Below are 19,425 nucleotides of genomic sequence, written 5' to 3'. Positions count from 1 at the left end.
ACTATATAAAGAGAAAACATTGTGTAACTATCACCATAGTATAATTTTACTATTTTATTTTTAACAATTTTTAATTTCTAAAAAAACTATATATAACTACTACCAATATATTAACTAATTTGACCATTAAAATAAAAGCAAAAATGTAATATAAAATACACCTAATAAAATTATAATATAAAGTATGTTCAATTTAAAAATATTATATTTTATCAAAATAAAATATATAAAACTTAAAAATATTACTTAGAGGGTGATGTGATTTCCGGATATTGAGCATAAACAACAAAATATATTAATTATTAATTATTCAAATCTCGTGACATGTTTTAATTAGTGATAGAAATTATTAAATCGAAAAGGACAGAATTTAAACTTTGTCCATTAAAATAAAACAGAAAAAAAGCCAAACACCCATCACATTGAATTTAGCTATTCTATGCAAATAGTTTTTTAGGACCGATTCACTCATCATGAGCTTAAATTTAACATTAGTCAAATAATATGGCAAGGTAATTAATTTATTAACCTTTCCTCACTTTGATATAATCTTAAAAATTAACTCTTCCAAAATCTTAAGAAGACACATAATACCTCTAACAATACTGATTGGATTCTTTGTATATTGTTGACACTATACAATATGTTAATGATTATTATCATAAATCACTTTTATGGATTTCTCACATAATTATTATGGTAACCTCATCTTATCAAATACATAATAAGACTCTGTGCTTTTCTTATCTTCCTATATACAGTTGAATCTGAATATTAATTAACAATTGTAATCAGAGTCTTGATCCTTCTTTGATGATTCGTTTGCATGCATGGATAAGATTGTAGACACACTCAAAATATGATTAAACTTTCTAGAATTTCTATATAGATAGAGACATGGATATTAATTAAGCAAAAGTAAAGTGATGGGTTGAAACGAAATTGATAAAGTAATATGTTCAATGGATCAAAATTGCACTCTTCGTTTATTATAATAACCATAAATTTGATATATACAATTGGCGCAAATAATCCTAGTGATGTTTATCCTTAAAAGAATAAAAATCCTAAAATGCCCTCCTATTTAATGCTATTTGCCTAATTCATCTTAACCTTCCAACAATAATAAGGAGGGTAAGATAAAGATTTCAACCATGCAAGTTGAGAAGTGACAAATCTTTGCACAAAGGTGCTGATTGTATCTGTTAAACCATGTTGCTACCCTCCAATGAGCTGAACCTGATTCACCACTTTGCAAATGCAAGATGTGGAAATCTTCTTATGTACTTTACTTCTTCTAATTGATTACCATATAATAGGGTTATATCATTAAAAAACTAAAGAATTATAGTAATGAGACATACAATAAATAAACAACATATAATTGTTTGTCCTTTTTTTTTATCAATAATATAACCCAGTTATATTAGTAAGGTTATAAAATTAGTGATGAATACTAATAGCCCACCAAATTCATCGGCCACATGTAATGTGACTAATTATGATCTTCTGTCCCAAAAACTCTATATCCTAATGTCATAGGTTATAAAAAGTGGGACGGCTGATCCACATTTCGTAATGTGACATAACATTGGCAGTCAGTAAGTTTGCAACAAATGCCAAAATGGCCACAAAATAGAAGCAACAACCACAGCTATGATGTTGTTTTGTGACCCATTTATATGACCTATAGATACATCCACCGCCATTGGATATTTTCCGTTCCATGACTTGATCGAACTGCATTCAAATTCAAAAAACCATTAGAAACATTGCACTCAAATCTGAACACAAAATCTAGCTAGCAAGCTTACCCTAGAAGCAAAATATTATACACTAATTTTGTGGTGACTTATAATATAACATCAAAAATCTGAGTAGTTTCCATTCAACTAGGAATATAATAAATAAAAAGAAACGTGACAGCCATATCTATTGTGATACCCCACCCATAACTGGTCCCTTAATAATTGACATTAAACCAAACTCTCTCAAAACTCAACCTCAATATATTATTCATTTCCTTCTCCAAAAACACGTTTTGAAAACTCAAAATTTCAAGATATTTTTCTTATAAAAAAGATACTAACTCTGCCAACGGATATTTTTTCCATCCACAAGATTCGAACCCGGGTTCTTGCTTAAGGGGAATCAAATATGTACCACTTGAACCAACGTCCGTTGGGATTTAGTAGGAGAATTTACTATTAGAATACATCATTTCCAAAAAAAAAAATCTATTAATTAAATGCTTAAAAGTAAAATTAAATTAAAAAATGATATTTAACTATGAATAAGAACAAATTACCTAGGGTTTGGTGAGGGACAAAATGTGATGAGGTAATCAGCAGAGGAACAAGTGAAGGTGCTGGTGCCATCATCATAGGCATAACTGTAAGCGCGTGGGCACGCGCTCTTGAAGAATTGCGAGTATGAACTTGGCTTGCATGTATCTGGCGTTGCGTAAGCGCCACTGCAGCAATATTGTGGATCCCCAAATGCTTCACACGCGCTTTTGCATGCCACGCTCTCATCTCCATTCCCGCCGTTAACCACCCTCAGTTCCGGTGGACATCCCGCGTTCAAGTCCACCGCACAACCCGTCGCGGTGCAGTTCCCGGCGCCTGTTCCTCCCTGAGGCTCCACCATCATAGGGAGGTTGTAACCGTCGACGAGGCTGACGTCAAAGAAATCGAGCCCTCCGGCGCCGTTTAAGGTGAATTCCGCTAGGGTGGCAGGAGGGGTGGCGCCACTGCCGGCGCATTCTACGGTGGTGGAACTGCAGTCGGCGGTGATGCAGGAGAATTTTCCGGTGATGGAGTCCTGGGAGCAGAGGGTGCGTCCCCATACGCGCCCAGACCAGGCGGTGGGGATGGCGATTGTGTTGGAGTCGCCAGGGGCGAGGGCGAAGCCGGTGGTGGAGGGAGGTGGTGTCCCGCCGCCGGTTAAAATGCCTGGCCAAACTGTGTAGCTGCACTTGTTTACTATATTGAATGTCGTTGAATATGAACCTGTGTAACATGTTACAACACAACAACATGAGATATCTTAATTAGTAGCAGAACACATTTCCGATAATAGAGAGGACAATTATGGAAAAATACATTAAAAACTAAAAAATAATAACATTTATGACTTTTAACTTATATTAAAGTTACAATTTTAACCTTAAAAGATATGGGTTTGTTACCTTTGAGGAATTGGAAGAAAAATAAAAAGAGGAAAGTGGTAACAAGATGAGTTGAAGTAGCCATAGTTGAAACTAAAAAATGGGAAATTAATGAATGTGAAGGGAGAAGAATGTGGTTGCCTATGATGAAGGGTATTTGAAAAGTGGTTAGGATGGGAGATGGGAGGGAAGTGAATATATAGAGGATTGAACTAGGGACCATATGCATATTGGATAAAAATATATTGTCCCTACTGATATATCTGACTAATAAAAATATACTATATCAATTAAAACAATTAATACTCATTATTTTTTCTATTTTTATTTTATTATCATTGTTTTGAGACTTAGTTTTTTTTGTTTCCCACAAGTATCCTCTCGCACTGGAGGCAATCCTGTCCGAGCCGGGAACATCCACAGGTACGTGGGGGCTAACTCTCTCAATGGGCATTTTTCCATCTACAAGACTCGAACCCGAGTTCTTACTTAAGGGGAATCAAACATGTACCACTTGAACCAACGTCTGTTCACATGGTCCCACTTTAGCAATGCATATGCACATGCATGCATTCACCGCAACTTTTAGGGTCGGCAGAGTGTCTATTTTTTATGACGAAATGCGAGCTTATTTGCATAAGCTCTACATCTAGGAATCTATTTTATATTAGAAAGGTTTTTTTAATCTAAAAGTGTAAAGTTAACGTTGAAATTTTGTTTATTTAATTATTAAGAACCTACATTTTAAACATTTCAAGATTCGTTTATATTATTGGTTTGGGCAATGGTTAACATAGATATTGAGATAATAGAAGGAATCAATTATAAGTGCTAAATACGAGACTATTTCATTTGAAGGCAACGTCATTTTTAAGTAACATAATGTTATCCTCATCCTAAGATTACTCAGATTCTTAGGATTTGTCATATTAGTAGTATTTTAATCAGTAAGATTCGATTTAAAAACCTCAAAACCTCTAATATAATTGATATAATATCATAAGGATATAAAATGCAATTATGTTTACGACTCATCCAAGAACAAAAATCTTAAAAATGAATGACTCAGGTTTAAAATTTCACTTAAAATTTATAACCATGTTGGATCTAAGTACTATCTCCATGTGACTTTTGTCTCTGTGGGGAATCTTGCTTCAGCGTTGCCATGAACCATGTCTGTGATCACATGCTGCGTTCTGCCTTGGATTTTATGAAGGTAATATAAATCCTTTTTTTAATAATTGATTCTTTCTCTTTTGGTACATAATGCTGGTTAAAAAAAACTTGTGTTGTTGGATAACAGTAACCAGATATGGCATTCCAAAGGTGACAACAAAAAATTATATCTAAAAGCATAAAAGAAAAGAAAGATGTTTGAAATGGTATAAAATTGGTTAGAAACTAAAAAAAAGATGACCTTAAGAAATACTACTAAAAACTTGGTTGAGAAAAAAAATATATGCAGCATGAGTTTTAACATTGTCACGACAATATCTACTGTTAATGTTTAATCATCATTGATCCCTTAAAGGTAATGTTTAAAGAACCTAAAGATACAAAGTTCATCTTTAGAAATGATATGTTTTTTTCATTTAAGAGTCCACATTTTAAAATTTTCAGAATTGATTTTACATTTTACGTTCTTTAAACATTATCATAAGCATGAAATGGCAATGGTTAGCAAATCCTTATTTGAAAACACTATTAGTGATCAATCCCTTAGATTATTTTTTTAAACACCACTTAGAAGTTCTGAGCATTGTCTTTAGGGATTAGATTGGGTGACCCAGAGATTAGAGAAGAAAGCATCGGTCGGTCAAGGTGGCACTACAGTCCAGTTCATCATATCGGGCAAGGACTTAAAAACCCAACCTCTAAACAAGCATAATCTTCAATCAATTAGCCCAGTTAACTTCAAACCAACCATGGCACCTTAAATTAAAGGTAAGGTTGACCAAAAGTTATGTAACTAACATATGGGTAAGGACCTGATTTCATTTCAATTCACTCATGTTGTTTTTCAATATAGAAATCATACAGGAAAACTGGACATGAAAGATCAGTTTTTCTATTCATCTCTTCAAGTAGAGATAAACTAGATGTAAAATTGAAGCCCAAAATGGAAAGTCATAGATATCCTGATGTGAAATTAAAGTTGAATAGGATCTAGAATCCAATCAACAGGACACAAACTCGACCAGAAGTGGCAACCAACAGGGTTTCAAGATGCAGGGAAGACCTCAAAAGTAAAATGCAATGCTCTACCCCAAAAAGCCCAAGACCTATGTTTGAGATTATATGATAATATCTCATATGTTAGTTACACAGGCAGACATATAAGTAAGATGAAGTCTCCTACTAAAATTCTTTAAGATAACGCATAAGTTGAAATGCAGCAAAAGCTAAGATAGTAAATCAGTAGGAAGATATAGGGTTTTTAATTGCAAATGCAATTATGTTTGCATAACTACAGGAATATTATGATTGACGAGACCATAATTGCATCTTTATATGGTTGAGAAGATTATCAAAACTACAATGTAGTGACTCACAATTTAAAACCATAACAAGAAACCCCTAGACTTTAATGCAATGGGATCTACAGATTGCACTCTATATATTCCAGGAATCTAAGAGAAGCTGCCCATGATAAGATCAGGGTTCAGCCAATAAAAGAAGGCACAACAAGATAGCAAGAGGATTAACGAAACCCTTATAAAGAAGAAGACATATTCTTATGTTTTCAAGACTCCTCAACCTCTGAAATGCAATGCAGGAGGGAATTTATCAGAGTGCAAAATACTATCATTACTCTTTTTTTTATTCTTTTAGTGTCTTCCTCAGCTTATCAGCACTTTACACAATCTTTGTTCCCATTGTTATAAGTTTCAACCCAAATAAATGAAAATAACAACCAACAATTCAGTCCAATACCATACCCAATACATCTATGGAAATACATAGGCAGAGTGAGTAAACCAAATTTTATCGTTTCCTATCATATCCATAAAAAGGGTATAAGTCACAATCATGCAAGCATGAAACTTCAAACCATGACCATTAACAATAACCTAACAGCCTAAAACACAAATGGTATGAATTTTTCACAGCTCTAGAACAACAAAGGCATATTTCAAAAACAAGGTGTAATAATGCATATGGTCAACCAAGAATGAAACATGAAAATAGAAACATTGGTCCTGTAGCATATAACCCATATGTGAAACAATAACAGAGCCATAATCAGTCTTTGGCTCTTTGCCATAACATCCTGTTTGTTAACCAAATAAATTTCATAAACTTTACCATAGTAAACTAAAAAGCAATACTGTAAAAAGTTGCAAAAGGAATTTTCCTTTGCAAAATTTTGTAATATCTTCTATCCAGAAGCTTCAATGCATTCCCTAGCAAAGTGGCCAGGCTTACCACAATTGAAGCAAGTGCGGTTTCCATCGTTCCCACCACCATAGCTTCCACCATTCCCACCACCATAGCTTCCACCATTGCCACCACCATAGCTTCCACCATTCCCACCACCATAGCTTCCACCTTCTTTGTTGCAATCCCTAGCCAAGTGACCGACTTCACCGCATCTATAGCAACCTCCACCATTACCACCAGCACGAGGACGATCACGATCGCCACTTCCAACGTTGCAGTCCCTCGACATGTGCCCAAACTCGCCACAATTGTAGCACGATCCCCCACCACCACCGCCACCACCACCATTGCTCCCCTTCAAGCAATCCCTAGCCATGTGTCCAAATCCACCACAGTTGTAACAACCACCGCCACCGCCACCACCACCACCACTGTTTCTTCCACTTGTGCAATCCCTAGCCATGTGCCCTATTCCACCGCAATTATAACAAACACCAGCATTGGAACCACGGTTGCAATCCCTAGCGAGGTGGCCAAATTCACCGCACTGATAGCATCCAGCTCCACCGGCGCCACGACCACCACCGACATTGGAGCCACGGTTGCAATCCCTAGCCATGTGACCAAATTCACCACACTGATAACATCCATCACCACCGCCGCCACGACCGGCGTTATTCTCTACAGTGGAGCGGAGCGGGGCACCGTTGACGCCGGTAACATCGAGAGCCTTGAGTTTGCCGTCGTCACCAGTTCCGACGGTGAACTCAACGCGATCACCTTCAACGAGGGTTCGGAAACCGTCGGATCGGATGGAAGAGTAGTGAATGAAGAGATCGTCACCGCCATCATCGGGTTTGATGAAGCCAAAGCCTTTGGAATTGTTGAACCTTTGAACAATGCCGGTGATTCTAGCCTTCGACATTGGAACCCTAGAAATGTGAGTGAATTGAATTTTAGGAAGAGTGATGTAGAAGAAAGAGGGTCTATGATGCTTCTATATATATTAGTGATTGGGTAGAGAAACCCAACAGATTAAGGAACTAGGTTAGCCACTAGGCCCGAACCACATTGGTTTTGTCTAGAACCTTCTAGTACCTTCTGCACTACTCATCTCAACGGTGGTTTTAACTTTTAACCCAAGGAACGGGATCCTCTTTCATTTCAAATACACCTCATTTTAACTTTATTTTATTAAAATAATATATTAATTCTAAATGTCTAGATATAAATAGAACGAGACATGAATGAGGACACCAGGTTGAGACATGTAATCTTCATCCTTAACCAAAAAGTGGTGAAAAGTTAGGCATACTTAATTGATTGATCATAGGATTGAAGATCTCCTACCTCACTAATGTACCAAGTCAATCAGAATGCGTTATTTAATTGGATTTTTTTATAAAATACATAAATTAATATTTTAAATTATTTTGGGAAATACTATTGATTAGGGATAATGTCTTTTTGGATAGACGATTTTTGTCCTTGATCATAAGCCATGTGTATGATTGATATTATTTTGCCTTAAGGGTACTTCATTTTTGTTGGACAGTATAATCTTGCAAGTGTTAGCTTTTAAAAATAATTTCTTAGTTCCAATTAATTTATTTTGATGAAAAACAACTTAATCATACATAAATTTCCAATGGAAAAATAATAATTCTTCACCAAACAAATCATAGCACATTGATTACACAAAATAGCTTTTCTAAAAGCTAATTTTGTTCTTGTTGGGCAGTAGGTCTAGTTTAGCATTTAGCATTTCAAAAATCACTTGTGTATTAATCATTTGATATGGTTATCATAGCTTATCCCCTCAAACAAGAATTCATCAAGCTCTTCACATCAATATCAGACTCATAACAAGCATATTCATCATGTTATATACAAATTAACATTAACAATTTCACAATTTTTTCAAAGAATTAATCGTGAGGAAATCTCTTTTTAAATCATTGAAATGATGACTTTCTCAATTTGTGAAACTTTAGATATAACCTTTAAGACATAGTAGAATATGAGTATGAAGTTCAAAGTTAAGAAAGCATTTAGAACACCTAAAAACAATTGATAATCTGAAGTTGGCTTAATCTATAATGCATTATTCTCAAAATTATTTCTTGTAAGACTGGTTGTCACAATAAAAGTTGTTCATGAACAAAGATAAAACCATTGAAGAAAAATTACATGGGCTTAATCTATCTATACAATGCAAGAGATTTGACAAATTTGATGCTCCAAAAGGTAGGAGTTGATATTTATGCAAATGAACAGAAATCAATAAACTTCCACATTCCATTGCTCTGCTTTCTTCAATTGCCTCTTGTATTCAATCCAATCAATGCCTAAAGTAACAAACACAATAGGATGGATAATGAAGTTTCTCTTAAAGACAAAGTGTAATGGAAGAAAAGAAATTGTTTCTTACCTTCTTTAGCAGCTAAAGGTGCAATTATTTCATCAATACCCTTTTCCATCCCTTTCAGTCCACACATGTAGACAAAAGTGTTATCTTTCTTCAGTAATTCCCATAGCTCTTCCGCGTATTCGGCCATTCGGGTTTGAATGTACATCTTCTCTCCTTTTTGGTTTGTTTGTTCTCTGCTCACCGCGAAGTCAAGCCTGAAGTTTTCAGGTGATTTCTCCTTCATCTTTTCGAATTCCTGCTCCATACAGTTAGACTAGTATCAGCACATGTACGAGCGAACATAGAGTCGAAGAGTTCTCGAATAGTAAAGATAGTTTGATACTCACCTCCTTGTAAAGCAGTGAGCTGCTTGTGGGGACACCCAAAAAGAGCCATGCCAAACCATTGAACTGCATACATATACATGTCAAAAAAAAGTTAATTATTAACAATGTGTAATGTTCACTTACAAGCAAGGATGAATCCAGAAAACATAGGAGTGAAGCGACCTAGAGCACGAGTCGAAGATATCACCTGGTAGAGTATAGGGAGAAACTATTTCTAGGCTTTGAACCTGGGAAGGTTACAAGGCAGCAACCTTATCATCGGCCGAGGGTAGGGCCAAATATTTTTTATACAAATACTACGTATATGTGTGTATAACTGTTTGTACAAGTGAGAAGCATCAATGTCTATGGCACCGTAGATCTACTTCTAGATACTACAAATACATCTATGACAATGTTTAAACTTTTGTAGTTTCTTAGGCAGTAATCACTTCATTTTCCATGTTTACCAGGTATAAATTTAAGGATCCATAAGTTGCAACAAAGTAGTGGGCCTCAATGGTTGTGGATTTTGATGGTAATATCAATCACTCAGTATTGATTTCATTTCCTCGAACTCTTGCCTCGGAGATTGAGTACATATGAATCTGTTACAAAGTAGTTTCGACTGCCCAAGAATCAAGTTCTTTTTAATATATGGGAATTTTAGGCACACTTATAATCCTGGTGCAGACTAGATACTAGGCTCAAGAAGGATATAAGGTTTTGTGTACACTTACCTTGTAGTCATCATGCTTCTCAAAGAAAATTTTCCACAAAAATGAGCGAAATGGTGCAATTCCAGTTCCGGTTGCCAACTATGGATAAAATTACAACGATTAATGATGGAAATCAAAGCTGCAATTATCAATGCATAAAAGCATCACATATTCCTTTTTCAATTACAATGAAGGCTGATAGTTAATGTACCATGATGATGGTGGCATTAGGATCTTTTGGCATAAGCATTTCTTTACCAATAGGTCCAGTAATCTTTACTTCATTTCCTGGCTTCAAGTCACCTAAATAAAGAGAACCAGAAGTGATTGGTACAAGAGACACATAGTTGTATAAAAATAAATTACATTTTCATGATCCAATATCTCAAATGGGAACATTGCTGATTTTCTTTTAGAATACTTCATATGAAAACTAACACTATTCATCCTTACACAAGAAATTTGAGCAGACTCCCTTAACAACTTCTCCGCTTTCATTTGTGTACACAAGACGTTTCACGCATAGAGAAACCTGTATTAAGGCATCGAATCAGAATAGACAATAGTATGAAACATGGATCAACAGTGAATGACAAAAAAATAATAAAAGCTCTAGGGAATTTCAACAATTAAGTCCCAATTCCCAGACACAATAATATATAGAAATAGCATGATTAGTTCACTTTCACTTAATTAAGACTCACTGTTTTGGAGTCTCCGAAATCACCAATGGCACTGCTAGCAATTGAATAGAGTCTCAGCTTGTGAGGCTTGCCATTCTTGTCAATTCCATCTGGAACTATCCCAATTGACTGTCCTTCTCTGTAAGGAACCTCTCCTAAAATAACACAATGATAGTTTTTTAGCTCAAAATACTGATTACTTTAACAGCAATCGACCGTAATAGAGCGAAAACGCATTAGCTCAAACCTTCGGTAGTGAAGACCATGTGCCAGGTTTCTCCAGGTGCATCATCCCCAGTGATTTTTGTGTTGAGAAGGCATCTTCCAGTGTATGGATCCTTGGGTTTGAACCTGTTCACAACTATACCTTCATCCTGTTTTTTCGACTCCTTTACAACTTTAGTAACCGGTGCTGCCTCTGTGTCTGTAGTGACTTGAGCTCTGATTGAAACTCCTCTTCCACTGATAGAAACATCTCTGTATTGGAATGAAACCTGTGAAACAACAACCTAGGTTCTTAGCAAACATTTTTGCAAACCAAACAGATCCTAATATTGATCGAACGAAGAAGAATAGTACAAATGAATCTAAAGTAAAACATATATAGTAGAATTAGAACAATCTAAATAATGTAAACTAATTCAATAGAACAACCTAACTCAATCTAAACAGAATCTAACATTGATTGAATGAAGAATTATGACATAAATGAGCATAAAGTTGAACAGAAACTTATATAGTAGAACAATCTAACTAATGTAACTTACTGAACTATATCTATAATGCAGATCATATTCCAAACAAAACCAAATATTGATTGAATGAAGAAGAATGATATAAATGAGTCTAAAGTAGAGAACTTATATAGTAGAGCAATCTAACTGATCTCTAACTAATGTAATTAATCTCTAGTTAAGATCATACTTTAACAAACTAATTACAATGCTAAAATTGCACTCTCAATTGCTTCAATACATGTCAGGTCTATAGGACATAGACATACCCTTTGGAAGGGTACTCTCTCTAAGGCAGAAAGAGAGTTTCTTGTTGGAACAGTGGAGGAGGATGGAAAGGAAACTGCAGCAGTAACCACAGAAGCCATGTTTATGTTAAAAACTAAGGGAACAGAGAAAGAGGAAGTAGTTATGTTAAGTGAAGTGATGATATGTAATGTATGTATGTGTGGCAGTGAAGTGTGAAAAGAAAGAGAATGAAGATTTTTTATTGAGATTGAGTGGATGATATTTGTAAGCCAATGCAGTGGTAGATATAAGGATAAGTATATGTGTGTTATATATGGCACTAAACCATGTCATGATTTTCTGTTAACATAGAGGGTCCTAGGCCACTAAAATCAATACCCACATAATGACAAAGATCACTTGTCCCCGACTATGTCTCATTTTTTGTTTCAAGTCTATTGCATTTTGATATATGAATAAATAAAAAATTCTAAAAATAGAAAATAACAAAAAATCACATTTGGTTACCATAAGATCTCAAATTCCACAAATAAGAGGACCAGAAAAGCTACCATTTTTATTTCCCTATTCTACCCTGGTTTTTAAATGTTTGGTTTAACTTAAATTATGAAAAATAATTGATTTTTTTCAAAAGTTAATTTTTTTTTGCTTTCAACATAAAATAAACTAAGCCATAAATTAAATTTACAAAGCCATTAGATGTAGAACAACATATGACATCTTTTATCCTATAATATATACCATTTCATATGGCATAAATTATGATTGATGAAAAAAATGCATTTAAATTAAAAATATAATTATTAATTAATTTTTTGACCAATGACAGCCTATGGCACATGGAATGGCACATATAGTGTGACAGAAGATGTGCTCCCGTTGAATAAGGGGTGTAGACCTGAGCCAAGCCCAAAACCTTTGCATGTGGTGCACAACTCTTGGGCCTTAGTTGTAGGCAGGTTTTGAGTGATGGAACCGTATTTTGGGAGAAACAGTGTCTCTCACCCCAAAAATGAGAATGCAACTCTATACTCTAGAGATATTTTGTTTCCAATATTTGCTGCTGATGAGTTTATTTTCCACCTTCATTTTCGATTTACTTGTCATGAGCTGGATAGTTCATACTTACACTTATAATGTGACCAGGAAATAAATAGCTGATATCACTTTGAATACGAAGGTAGTTAATGCAAAACTGTAAGTATGAACTATTCTATGATCTTTATGAGCTACATGAAATTGATAGTGAGGCCCACAAAAAATAGTTAGATCAACTATTGGTAAAATCAAATGAACAATTCTTCCGGTTCAAAGGGAGTTTTTAACACAAAAATAGTGCATTTGACCTGGTTTATAATATTTGCGAAAAAAGACCTTAAACTATGATATTTAGTTTTGCAAATAAGGGCAACAATTAATAAGAACTGTACATCAATATATTTCAGAGAATCTTAACTTGCAGGATATTATTTTTCTTTTTGCTAGGAGATTCTTATTTATAGTTACACTGCACAAGCAAGGCAAGAAAACCCTGATACTTAAAATGATGTACACCCATGAAACTGAAGCCAATCCAAGCAGGATCTTAAACACCTCTTTGACATAGTCCTCTAGACTCAGCTTTACATGGATTCCGGTTCGGGATGCCATAGTCGATATAACTTGAGTTTTAGGCTTTAAGATTTCATAGAAAAGTATCCACCCCAAAAAAGAGCTCCATGGAATGATCAGATCAAGCAAAATCTGCAGAATAGATATCTTAAGGTCTCCAGCACACTCTGTACATGAGATAATCTTTAAAGGGAACTCCACTCTTACATCCTGAATCATCTACGGCTGTGTGGGCTCATCATGTTTCGAGAACCTATGCTTGCAGTTCTTAGAAGTTTCCGAAATTCTGGTAAGCTGATCTTTCCATCTTTGTCGATATCAGCTTCCTCAAGCAATGGCTCAATAGAGCCTTTCAGGCATGTATGCTAAGAAGCAAAAGATATCATAATATTAGTAGCAGAAAATATGCGAAATTAAAGACCGTTTTTTGTTTTGGCAATAAATAAAATATAGGATTAACGGTAAGACATGCTTCTAGGATCAACAAACATTTATAGCAGTACTTTGATGACCAACCAACAACAGACCCAAGAAGGAATCAAACCTCGACGAACTAAGTTTGATGTGCCTACAAATATACACAGGTAGATTTCTTGCTGTGCTTAAACAGAAACCTTAATTAAGGATGTGAATGTTCTTTAAATATAATACAGGAATACTACTTTCAGTTTTTAAGAGAATTTATCATAGAAAATATATGGGTAGCATGAGTAAAAGACATGAGACCAACCACTCTAAGTTCATCTACAGTAATATAGCCATCCTTATCTAAGTCAAATTTCTCGAAAGCAGCCTGTGACCGTTCCTGCCACTTTTCGGAATCATGTTCCTCTAATTGATGCACATGCAATGCAGCTGCAACAAACTCAGTGAAATCCACTAGCCCATCTGTGTTGCTATCTATCTGCATGCACACAGGACAAGAGTTCATAGTATTTAATAAGGTAAAGGATGTTTAGAGGTCAGAGTACCAACGGCACTTAGGATAAAAGCAGCCATAATTGATAAGAGTGATTAGAGGAAGCAAAATCTATTTGTCATTAGAGTAAATAATCAACAAACACCGAAGAACCTGAATTTCTTTCAAAATTTAAAAACTGGAATAAGTGACCAACGAAAAAGTGTGGTGCTTGCGGAGGAGCAAAATTACTGACCGCTTGCAGTATCTCTAGTACACGCGATTCTTTCAACTTCCAAGGGAGATCTTTAGCAAGAGCCTGCACAGATAGATAAATGGTGTATTTAGATTTAATATAGCCATAAAGCCAGTTGATTAATCAGCTACCTGTCTCATCTCTTCAAGGCTGATAACACCGTTTTTGTCCACATCTATTGCACCAAATTGATCTTTTAGATCAGACAACTCTTCTTCATTAATTGTACTAGCCAATGCCTGCAAGATAATCAAGTAACAAAAATTGGATTTCAAACAAATTCCATGCCTTCTAACATGCAAAGGCTTGAATTAATTTGTCTTCTTACCCTCAATGCAAACTGTTTCAATCGACTATACTTCACAAACTGTCGCATGTTGTTCAGGACAGATATATCAATAGGAATCTCCAATGCCTCCCCTCCTTCTTTAACCCATGGATGTGCTGGAAATATCAGAAAATCAAAACAGTTCCAAATGAGGGTAGACATTTTCTATTACAAATGTTCAGAAGAGTAAAACGGACGGCTCAACACATGAAGCTCCCACTTAGTGGAATCTGGGGAGGATATTTGTATACAATCTTACCCCTACTAGCGGAGAGGCAGTTTCAGGATTTGAATATTTGACCTCATGGTCACTAAGCAACAACCTTGTGATATGTGATAGAAAGGTGTAAACCATAGGATTCAAGCGGGTGGATGGAATGGTAGAACGCATCAGGTGTCATGTGTGATAGAAAGCTGTCACTCAAGATTAAGGGGAAAATCTTACCTCATAGCTATAAGACCCACAATGTTATATGAGACTGAATGTTGAGCGGTAAAATGTCAACAAATGAATAAACTCAATGTACAGAGATGAGAATATTGCGTTGGATGAGTGGACACACTAAACAAAATAGGATTAGGAATGAATATATTAGGAAGAAAATTGGGTAATTCCTACTGTAGAAAATATGGTTGAATTGTGTTATAGGTAGTTCGGGCAATGTGCGAAACACTTAAATATAAATTCAATGCTAAACTTTAAACATTATTGAACACCTTAACTTTGAGGAAGCAACCAAAATGTAAAATTATTTCAAGGAAAGGAAACAGGGCATGATAAAGAGCCTTCGTAATAATAATAATAAAAAAAAACGAGTACATACATAGAGCCTGAGCAGCAGTTAATCTTGCACGAGGATCCTTTACCAACAATTTTTTCACAAAATCTTTAGCCGCATTACTTATGGTTGGCCATGGCTTTCGGCGGAAATCAGGCTTGTTCCTTATCACCTGCATTATGATCATAAATTAAGCATAACAGAAAATGTTGATTAAAAGTAGAAACTTCCTTCCATCACAATCAGGTGGGCAATGAACGAAAGGGCCAAAGACTTATTGATTATCTTAAAGCATAAACAGCAAATCCCACTTGAGTTATCGGAATCTTGGAAATGTCAGTTATGAACCATACCTCTTTGAAGATACCATCCTCAGTCTTATCCCAAAATGGGCGTCTCCCACAGAGCAATATGTATGTGATCACACCTATACTCCATACATCTGATTCAGGGCCCGACTTCCGTTTCAACACTTCAGGTGCAACATAGTAAGCACTGCCAACAATATCTGTAAACCTCTTTCCTGAAGTTTTTTAAAAAAAAAAGGAGAACTAGAACTGTCAAATAAAGGTTGCAAGAACATTTATTAAACAAAGGGGGTAAAAAGAGGAAACAAATCAATGATTAAAACAAATATTTTTCTCACCAGGTTTAATAAAATCAGACAAACCAAAATCGGTAGCCTTTAAAGATGAATCATCTTTGGATGATCTGAAAAGAAAATTCTGCACTCGAAGAGAAAGAAATATTGTCGATTAGCATAACTCCATATTGCTTAAATATGCCAGTGGACTTGAAAATACCTCTGGTTTCATGTCCCTATGCACCAAACCATGTAAATGACACTCAGCTGCAACCTTAAGCATCTGCCTAACAACAACTGCTGCATCCTTTTCGGTATACCGGCTGTCTTTCCTGATTAAAGCAACAGGAAGACCAAGTAAGCACTTGTACAAGAATAAACACAAACCCATGAATCTGGCTGGTTACGAGTTTGGATTCATTAGTTATCCTGGTTCTTAACCTGAGCAGCTGTAGCCATTTTAAAGTGATACCTAGCTAAGGAAAAGAATCAATGACGTCCAACGTCCCATATCAAACAATACTTACTTGGACAATATACGATCTAGCAGTTCTCCGCCCTCGCACAACCTAAGGAGGTAAAATATCAAGAAGTTCACTTTAATAAAAAGTCCATAAATATAAATATAAAGGAACAATAAAAAGTAATCATAACAAAAATGATTCGACAAATTAGCTCCGAAAAGATAAATCCAGCGTCTATTGCAGTCAAGCGCTGATCAAAATCAAAAGTGCACAGTGAAATAGCATAAAGAAGAGGGTAAATCAAAAGTACTTACTCCATAACTATGTACACATATGAATCATCCTCAAAAGCATTATAGAACTGAACCACATTTTCATGGCCTGTAAGTTCTTTCAATATCTTGACCTCTCGTTTAACATCCTCAACAGCTATCGGGAAAACCATCTGCCACCAAATTCAATGATCAATTCAGGAACACATAAAACCTCTCACAAAAACAACAACAACAAAAATACTAAAAGAGTGTTTGAGTGCAACTTAGGAAGTTCAAACTCATTTCACATTTATTTAACACCAATTGCAGGCATCTGCAACCTTAGCAGGATTCACGCTTTTATTTCAAATGGCTTGAACAATTTGAAGAATAAGACACATCTAGTAATTCATAACTGATAACTAATAACTAATCAAAACAAAGAACAAGAGGTGGACTCAATTGAAAATATAAAATGAAAAATGAATACCTCTATAACCGAAACCTCACAATTCTTCTTGACCCATTGACCAAAATTAAACATAACAAAACCAGGATTGGAAATAAACATAATGAAAAAACAACCAAAGTTTATTTCATTAAATTAAACATAAGAAACGCAAATCATGAATTGTAATTAATAAATAAATCAAATAAAAACTTTGTTCATATGGGAAAATAGAAAGAATCATAATGAATAAGAATACCTTGTTCTTCTCGAGTCTCTTAACAGCAACACGATCTCCACGTGCTTTATCAATTCCAACATAGGTATAACCAAATTGTCCATGTCCCAATAATTTCCCAAGCGAGAATCTTCGATCAAAGTCTTTGTCATAACCAAAATTTGTGCGCTTTCCACACGGCACGTGCCCACTTTGGCGCCTCGAAGAATTTTTCTCTTTCGTTCTATGAATCTGACTATGGCTCTCTTCCTTCACCTTCTGCCGTTGACCACCGTTGGTCAACGGTTGCTGCTGCTTCTGGATGCTCACCACCGTGGTGGTCACATCGGATTGCGTGTTGGAACTCCATTTACGATTCAGGTTTGCGGTGGCGGTGGTTACTGCTCCGGTGACGGCGGCGGCGGTGGTAGTATTATTGCTGTTTGAGCCACTCACCTTTGTGGTGGAAAAACAAATACCCATGATGAGAAAATGAAGATGGGTGTTTGAGAAATGAGAGAAAGATAAGATTTTTGGATATAAACAGAAGAATCAAGAGTATGATATTATATTATTATGATGAAGATGGATCAATAGGAAGAAGAAAGAGAGGGTCAAAATAGACTTTTCAATACCCTCTCTGGCACAATTTTTATTTATTTATTTATTTAATTCTTCATTGTTCATGTTTAGTTAGTAATGTGGTGTTAGTTTTATTATACCGAATACCAATACACTTTTCCTTTCTTCTTAGTTGTAATTATTATTACCTATTACTTATTTTGTTACCATTTATACCGGAGGATTCTTAGTTTTCCTAAAATTTGATTTTTCATGTCTGTTTTTAGTAATACTATATGATTACTAGTTTTATTAGTTTTATGTCAATCTCAGATCTATTAACTAACGGATGTTAGTTTAATTAGTACATGTTTAATTCTCTTTAAATATAATTTTAAGTTTGAATCTTGTGGATAAAAGAAACGCTTGAACAAGAGTTAACATTTTATATATATATATAAATGTGGTTTTGAGGTACTAAATCACTAATACTGCATTTGTTTGACTTTTGGGTGTTTTGTATTGAAAATAAATTCGTTAAAAGTTTCAGATTTGGTTCAATCTTAATAACTTAAAATATGAGGGAATGAATGACTTAATTAACCTTCTTATCTACCCTGAGATTCATAACCAAAATTTTCTTTTCTATGTGTGGTGCAAAATAAACAGTAATATAAGATAAGTGAACAAATAAAATATAAAAAAAAGGTAGAATAATGAAATCATTAATTTTAAAGTGGAAAACTTCCTAAAATTAACAATTAATAACTATAGACATATTTCCATAAATAGTTATATGATATAAAGTATTTTTATAATATTTATTTCTCTCATTAAAAGAGTAACACTCAATTTTACTCAAAAAGTAATAGAATACAAAGTGGTTCGTTGTGAATATTAGTGTCCTACTAGAGAGGGAATTACCCATATTTTTTATTAACCTAGACTAGCATTTAAATGGACTAGGAATTTTCTCATTCTTAACTAGTGGTGTATGTTGCCCAATTATGCAGACTGGTTTGGCATGTTGGAGTCCATATACATCAGAACCGGATTGTCTCTCTCTAAAAAGTTCATGTCTCATATTTCGAACTAACCAGTGTTTACCAACAAATCAAAAATAATACTGTATTTTTACTTTATTTTATTAAAATAATATATTAAATCCACAGTATAAATATAAGTGGAGTAAGATAGGAATGGGGATAACAAGTTAGGATAGGTGATCTCCATCTATATACATCAACAAGGATGACCGAAAGTAAACATTGTCTATATCTATATGTTTTCTACCAATCAGATGTCATAAAGTAACATACAAATATTAATTTTGTTTTTATAATTTTTCTTTTTAA

The 19,425-nt window shown here is 34.8% G+C and overlaps 4 protein-coding genes and 2 long non-coding RNA genes across 8 annotated transcripts; 2 read left to right on the top strand and 4 right to left on the bottom strand.

The window, feature by feature from the left end:
• Positions 952-3,297, bottom strand: LOC109332376 (thaumatin-like protein 1b). The gene is made up of 3 exons (XM_019567339.1): positions 3,191-3,297; positions 2,309-3,011; positions 952-1,740 (listed from the first exon to the last, which is right to left on the bottom strand). Exons 1-3 carry the CDS (start codon positions 3,252-3,254, stop codon positions 1,599-1,601), a joined length of 909 nt encoding a protein of 302 aa, XP_019422884.1. The 5' UTR covers positions 3,255-3,297; the 3' UTR covers positions 952-1,598.
• On the bottom strand, positions 6,331-7,596 carry LOC109333441 (cold shock domain-containing protein 3-like). 2 transcript variants are annotated; one of them, XM_019568931.1, is made up of 2 exons: positions 6,719-7,591; positions 6,331-6,646 (listed from the first exon to the last, which is right to left on the bottom strand). In XM_019568931.1, the coding sequence occupies exons 1-2, from the start codon at positions 7,473-7,475 to the stop codon at positions 6,549-6,551; spliced, it is 855 nt and encodes a 284-aa protein (XP_019424476.1). In that variant the 5' UTR covers positions 7,476-7,591; the 3' UTR covers positions 6,331-6,548. The 2 variants fall into 2 exon arrangements, with proteins under 2 accessions (XP_019424476.1, XP_019424475.1); XM_019568930.1 differs by having other exon boundaries at positions 6,331-7,596.
• On the bottom strand, positions 8,639-11,925 carry LOC109333196 (ferredoxin--NADP reductase, chloroplastic). 2 transcript variants are annotated; one of them, XM_019568535.1, is made up of 10 exons: positions 11,692-11,925; positions 10,936-11,197; positions 10,710-10,843; positions 10,459-10,537; positions 10,217-10,308; positions 10,027-10,104; positions 9,308-9,370; positions 8,982-9,216; positions 8,819-8,898; positions 8,639-8,781 (listed from the first exon to the last, which is right to left on the bottom strand). In XM_019568535.1, exons 1-9 carry the CDS (start codon positions 11,788-11,790, stop codon positions 8,831-8,833), a joined length of 1,110 nt encoding a protein of 369 aa, XP_019424080.1. In that variant the 5' UTR covers positions 11,791-11,925; the 3' UTR covers positions 8,639-8,781; positions 8,819-8,830. The 2 variants fall into 2 exon arrangements, with proteins under 2 accessions (XP_019424080.1, XP_019424081.1); XM_019568536.1 differs by having other exon boundaries at positions 8,639-8,898; positions 10,936-11,182; positions 11,692-11,921.
• Positions 9,283-10,100, top strand: LOC109333197. Its single transcript, XR_002105987.1, has 2 exons — positions 9,283-9,397; positions 9,980-10,100. It is a non-coding gene; the product is annotated as an uncharacterized LOC109333197 (long non-coding RNA).
• Positions 10,461-10,815, top strand: LOC109333198. The gene is made up of 2 exons (XR_002105988.1): positions 10,461-10,570; positions 10,675-10,815. It is a non-coding gene; the product is annotated as an uncharacterized LOC109333198 (long non-coding RNA).
• Positions 13,099-18,127, bottom strand: LOC109333247 (calcium-dependent protein kinase 18-like). Its single transcript, XM_019568623.1, has 12 exons — positions 17,552-18,127; positions 16,905-17,035; positions 16,654-16,695; positions 16,347-16,458; positions 16,190-16,268; positions 15,897-16,066; positions 15,589-15,715; positions 14,765-14,880; positions 14,568-14,675; positions 14,437-14,499; positions 14,013-14,186; positions 13,099-13,647 (listed from the first exon to the last, which is right to left on the bottom strand). The coding sequence occupies exons 1-12, from the start codon at positions 17,990-17,992 to the stop codon at positions 13,498-13,500; spliced, it is 1,713 nt and encodes a 570-aa protein (XP_019424168.1). The 5' UTR covers positions 17,993-18,127; the 3' UTR covers positions 13,099-13,497.

The sequence above is a fragment of the Lupinus angustifolius genome, chromosome LG18, assembly GCF_001865875.1.
Source record: "Lupinus angustifolius cultivar Tanjil chromosome LG18, LupAngTanjil_v1.0, whole genome shotgun sequence".
Classification (NCBI taxonomy): domain Eukaryota; kingdom Viridiplantae; phylum Streptophyta; class Magnoliopsida; order Fabales; family Fabaceae; genus Lupinus; species Lupinus angustifolius.
The sequence above is the reverse complement of the archived record's forward strand: the minus strand, read 5'-3'. Positions and strand labels throughout refer to the sequence as shown.